Below are 5,906 nucleotides of genomic sequence, written 5' to 3'. Positions count from 1 at the left end.
GGTTATTTAATTATAGATTAAATTATTATAATGATGATGTGGCAACAACTTTAAGTCATAATATGACTTAACCATTAAAGATGCTCTAAAAGGGAGTCACACTGACTTGATGTTAAAGCTATCATTATTTAATTGTTTAACATGATTATCACAGTTTTTTTAATATTTTTTCTATTTGACTTTACAAATAGTGGCCTTGACCTTTTAAATGGCATTCAACCATGGTATAGATAGAATCCCCATATTTACATAATCAAGTCAAGTCCTTAAGTTTAATCATATTTCTATTGCAATTTAATGTGATTTAGTTGTTTAATAACTAATCGAGTCAATTGGAGACGACTTCAACTCAAAATTATTTTATCGAGTTCGAGTTCGAGTTCAGGCTCATGCTTGAAAATTAAGGCTCATTCGAATCCTTGCGTAACACAAGTCTAGTTGCATAAAACTTTTAAGAATCAAACAAATGAATACATCAAATAGGTCTAGAAACCAATACAATTTCTTATTCACTACAAAGATGTATAATGATGATAAGACTACAAATGTTAAACCTAAATCTACGCACCACGTGACATCTTGATTTTAGGCATTGCTTTCTTAAGTTGTCGTGCACGTTCTTTTGCTTCTTTCCTACGAAGAGCTTCCGCATTAAGTTTTGACTCGGCTTCTTCCAGCATCTTCCTCCTCTCTGCCTTCTTTTTCTGCAGAGCTTCTTGCCTTGCATTTTGAAGTTCCTTGTACACCTCCTGTGCAACTTTTGTTCTTGCTGCTTCAGTTTTCGATCGGGCCTGTTTCAAAACAATTTAATGTAAGAAATAGCAACCTACTTTCATTTTTTTTTGTGAAGGAAAAACTGAGTCACCTGTGAACTGAGTTTATATCGCCCGATTAACTCGATGTAATAGGGCACTAGAGCCACTAGGCGTGTCATGTCAGCCATATTGTTAACATCAGGGATTGCAAACCTAAATACCAACATCTTCCTGTGTGAACTCTGATGTTGATCTGAGAAGTGCATTGATATGAACCACTTTCCAAATTTCTCAAATGATTTTTCACCAAATACCTATAAAGATGGAATGGAATTTACATTGTTTAATCTCATGCACATGATAAGTTTGTGATTTAGTTTTCTATATATAGAACAGAATAAATGTAAATTTATGTAACTATCTCTGAATTTAATGAACTAATTATTGAATTCTGATCCTTCAAATGGCAATAATCACTTTGAATACCCACATCCAAACACCCGATGGTTTTAAAAGAAGTGATTGATTATTAGTGAAATGATTGGAAAGAAGCATAGTTACTAACCTGATCAAGAACAGCTTCAGTGATCAGATCTCCAGCCACTTCCTTCGACTCAGTGATAACTGACAGTTCATCTGCAACCCACTTCCTACCATTTGGCCCAGACGCCAAGACATTAGCAAACCTCTGAAGATCCCTCACTTCCTTCTGCATAGTTTTTGCAGCCTTCTTCTTTGCCAAAGCAAATACCACATGATCCATGGCGTCTTCATTCATATAAACCTCAAAAGTAATCTCATCTTTACATGGCACAATCATATTATACAATCTCGCTATCAGATCATGTCGACTCTTGAGTTCAATTGTAGCCAACAACCCTTGGCAATACCTACGTCCGCTAGCGTAAAACTTAAACACGTTTTGACCTTCTTTCAATAGCAATGGCGAGTCATCATCATCACCAACACCTAACAAGCTGAAGTTCTTCTCAAAAATTGTGTCCCTGGTGGCGAATTTCGCCGCCCAAGCTAGGGCTAGGGTTTCGTTCTCCTTTTTCCCAGTGAAATAGTTTATTGTAAATAGTATCAAGAATGATACACATAGAATCTCGATTATATACGATCTAATCCTCTTTATCAACGAAACGGGTTCCGAAATCTTCAGAGCATCATCCGGTTCGGCTGATACAGAATCAGCCGGAGTGGTAGGTGCGGCATCTTTGGCGACTTCTGGTGGTGTTAGTTCAGTAGGGAAGCCTTCGAACTCGTCTTCATCCCAGTAATCGAATGATGATGGTGTCGTGGAGGGTTTACCGGAAAGATCGGGATCAGATGGCATGGACGAGTCGTCGGAGGGATCAGGGGGGCCATGATGGGATTCAGGATCAGAGGAGGTAGATAGGGTGGTGGAAGGAGGAGGGGAACGACGGGGGAGATCGGATAACGATGATTGGCTGAGAAATGAATCATCTTCAACTTCGTCATCGGCGTCGAAGCCTTCGAAGTGCGAGTCGGCGGATGCGGAGATGGAAAGGTGGTGGAGGAGGAGGGAGAAGATAGAGAGAAATGCGATGAGGTAGAGGAGAGTGTCGCCTCTTGGTGAGAAGAAAGAAGAGAAAAAGAGAGATGAAGGTCGTCGATTCGCCATTAATGAAGGTATGGATAGCTTCGATCTGAATCAAGAAACGAGAGTGACGAATGGCACGATACTTTACTTGAGCTTTCGTTGGGATTTTCGCCCAAACAGTTAATTAAATATCTAATTATTCTAATATTTGATCGATGATCTGACCAATATATGAGAACCTGTTTTCGGATATGGTACCGGTCATTTTGGCTATGACACCGGTTATGAGGCCTCCCGTATACAAGCAACGAGACCGATCGTGGTTGAGCTGGTTACGAACAACGGCTGTACACACCACCCTGTTGTTTCGTGGTCGGGCGTTTCCGTGATGGCTCGTGTTCGGAATAACGAATGCAAACGATGAATAATACCATTTGTTATGGTCTTCACGACCACCTCCACGTCACCACCACAACTCTTCCTCAACCTAGCCGGGATGATGCTCAACATATGATGCCTTGTGGTCTCCAAGAGAGAAGAAGAGAGGAGAAGAGAGACCCGATTAATCGACCTCCTCTGTCGTCCCTAATACAAACCGCCACGATCACGAGCCGCGACGAGGCACCGGGATGGTGTGCGGTGTGCACGATCGTGGTTTGTGGCCAGTTAGACCACGAAAACCTTGTCATGGGTATACCGGACGGCCTAAGATCGCAACCCACTTTTTGACCAAATGTTTATAGCCGGCTAGTTTATTTTAAAAAAAAAATAAACAAAAATTTAACCAATTTATTTACCTATAAATACCACACTTTTATCCCTTATTTCTTACACCATTATTTTCTTTCTCTATACACAAAATACACACTACATCTTCACAACCAAAAACCATGGATCTCAACCAAAATACCCCTCCAAACTATAAAAATCGTAAACCCGATAACGTTTTTGCGTTAGATACAACCCCTTGTCAATTCCAGACTATGGAATCACCTCAATGCGGTTTCGTCGATTTGCTTCAAACCGGTCCCCCCATCCAACAAACACCACTTTTCCAACAACAGTATCAACCTTTTCCAACCTTCCAACAACAACAATACCAACAATTTCAACAACTACAACAACTCCAACAACAAGCGTCACAAACACAATAACCACCAATTTCACAACCACCACTTTCGCCAGATTTTGTTTCGGAAACGCAACCTTCATCACCACCTCAACCAAAAAAGAAAAAAGGAAAAAAATCGGGCCGACCCACCACCACCCAAGAAAGGGTCCCATAGATAAAAAGACGAAGAAGAAAAGTTAGCGGAGGCATGAGTGTCGGCTTCCCAAGACCCAATTGTAGGAGATAGTCAACCTTACAAAAGTTTTTGGGAGAAAGTTCGAGCCATTTTCTACGAGTTAATGAAAAGTGAAACTCGAAATGCATATCAAATTACGTCGAATTGGCGCGATATTCGACTAAAATGCACCGAATTTGGAGGAATCTACAACAACCTCCTAAACATACGCAAAAGCGGGTCAAACGATTTTGATGTCTTCAAGGTGGCCATGGATCAATTTGAAAAAACAACTCCAACACGCAAAGCTTTTCCGTATATGAAATCGTGGCTAAAATTGAAAGATGCTCCAAAATGGAAAGACCAAACGGAAGAAACTTCGGAATCTTCCGGTTCAAAGCGTTCGAAAAAACCCGATGGAACTTCCCAACAATCGGACGACCGAACACACATCGACATCAATGATGATCAGCTAGATCTTGAAAACGAGCAACCTCTTCGTTGGCCCGTTGAAAGAAATAAAGCAAAAAAGCGGCTTCAACATCTTCGAGCTCTAGTGTTATGAATCTTTTTGGCGATAAATTTGATCGATATGTACAGGTTCAAAAACCGAAGGCCGAGGTGATGACTCGGATGGAACAAAGAATAATTGAAGCACAAGCATCATTTCAAGAGACACAGGATGATCCAAACAAAAACCGATATGAAAATCTTGAAAATGAATGCGGACTACCTCGACGGCGAAGACTTGGAGCCTTTTCTCGCGATGAAAGAGTCGGTTCGAACCCGACGTAGTCGTAGGGGGTAGTTTATTTTATTCATTCTTGGTATTTTTAGTTTTTTTTTTATGTTTTTTTATTATTTTAAGTAATATAATTTTTATTTTTAATGTTATTTTTTTTTTCAATTAATGTAGTTTTTATTTAATGTAATTTGATATTTTAATTGAATGGAAAACTAGTATTGAAAAAATGATTTTATTGTATTTTTGAACTAAAAAAAATAAGGTGGAGTGGTGTGTTAGTGATAGTTATCACATGTTAGTGGTGGGGGAATGTGGTGCTGATGCGGCACCCACCACATATATGGTATGTGGTGGGTATAACGGATGATCTAATAGAAATTTGTTAGCATCCTAGCTTTGGAATCAGTTTGCTGTTCGAAATCGGAAATAACCGAAAATCAGGGTTATTACAATATTAAAAAAATCAGCTTTTATAGTCCATGTTTAAGGTCATGTAACCCAATCAATATATAACCAAATAAGGTGTTCTTAGAATTTAAAATTTAACCAAAACAGTGGGTTAAAAAATTGGTTGATTAGACTTGTAACGAAGTAGTTATGTTAGTTTAACAGACAAATGTCATATTAGCCCATCAAACTTATTGTTTTTGTTTTAAAATGTCACTAAACTATTTTTTTTTGCACATTATGGAAACTAACTCTCATATGGCCATTTAATTACGTCCTTTTATCGATTGTAAAAGGTTTAAAGGATATTTTGGTGGCGTGACCTCCAGAGTGGACTAGTATTGTTCCTATCTTGGTCCTCAAGTTTGCCAAGTCATCCTTGATGCTCTCGCTTATAAATTGAAGGGTATCCTAAATTTGTGTTCCCCGCCCACTTTGTTATCCTAATTTGTAACCTTTGCTTAATACAACCAATTTCGATCTTTTCCCCCTTATAAATCAAGAAGATGGTCTCAGAACAAAGCTTCTCATATGGTGGTTTCAAAGTATCAGACCTAGACGTACCAACTGACTACAAGCTTCATGCCATGGAAACCCAAGTGCAGATTGAGGAAATGAGAGATGACATGTGACAACATCTATCCGAGTTTAGGGAGGAAATACGGTACTTGATGTAACGCCCCAAAAATCATGACATAAAAATTTTTATTTTTAGATTAATAAATCGATAACTCACGTCTTTTCCATAAAAACCAGTGTAATTTGATTTTTAACAAACCATTGATAAATCAGAGTATTTCATAGAAAATGAAAACGTGCGGTGTGTGCTTTGCAATCATCCCGAGCCCTTCCATCAAAAAACCAGAGTACTTGAAACATAAACTGAAAAATGTAAGCACAAAGCTTAGTGAGTTCCCCCAAAATAGCACATAACATACAACCACAAAATATCATCCACATTATATAATGAAACATATATATAGTTGCCATGGGCTCTGATATATGTTTGGTCCTAGATAGCCCAATTAAAAATGGATTACTTGCCAAAGAGGTGGACTTTACTAATTTGGGCTTTAGAGTGTGCTTGATTTCGTGGATCTGGGCTT

General features: G+C 38.8%; 1 protein-coding gene across 1 annotated transcript; it reads right to left on the bottom strand.

Moving 5' to 3' along the window:
- Positions 1-419: 419 nt before the first annotated feature.
- Positions 420-2,571, bottom strand: LOC111913642 (uncharacterized protein At5g49945). Its single transcript, XM_023909362.3, has 3 exons — positions 1,321-2,571; positions 866-1,069; positions 420-791 (listed from the first exon to the last, which is right to left on the bottom strand). The coding sequence occupies exons 1-3, from the start codon at positions 2,401-2,403 to the stop codon at positions 561-563; spliced, it is 1,518 nt and encodes a 505-aa protein (XP_023765130.1). The 5' UTR covers positions 2,404-2,571; the 3' UTR covers positions 420-560.
- Positions 2,572-5,906: the final 3,335 nt, after the last annotated feature.

This window comes from Lactuca sativa, chromosome 7, assembly GCF_002870075.4.
Source record: "Lactuca sativa cultivar Salinas chromosome 7, Lsat_Salinas_v11, whole genome shotgun sequence".
NCBI classification, from domain to species: domain Eukaryota; kingdom Viridiplantae; phylum Streptophyta; class Magnoliopsida; order Asterales; family Asteraceae; genus Lactuca; species Lactuca sativa.
The sequence above is the reverse complement of the archived record's forward strand: the minus strand, read 5'-3'. Positions and strand labels throughout refer to the sequence as shown.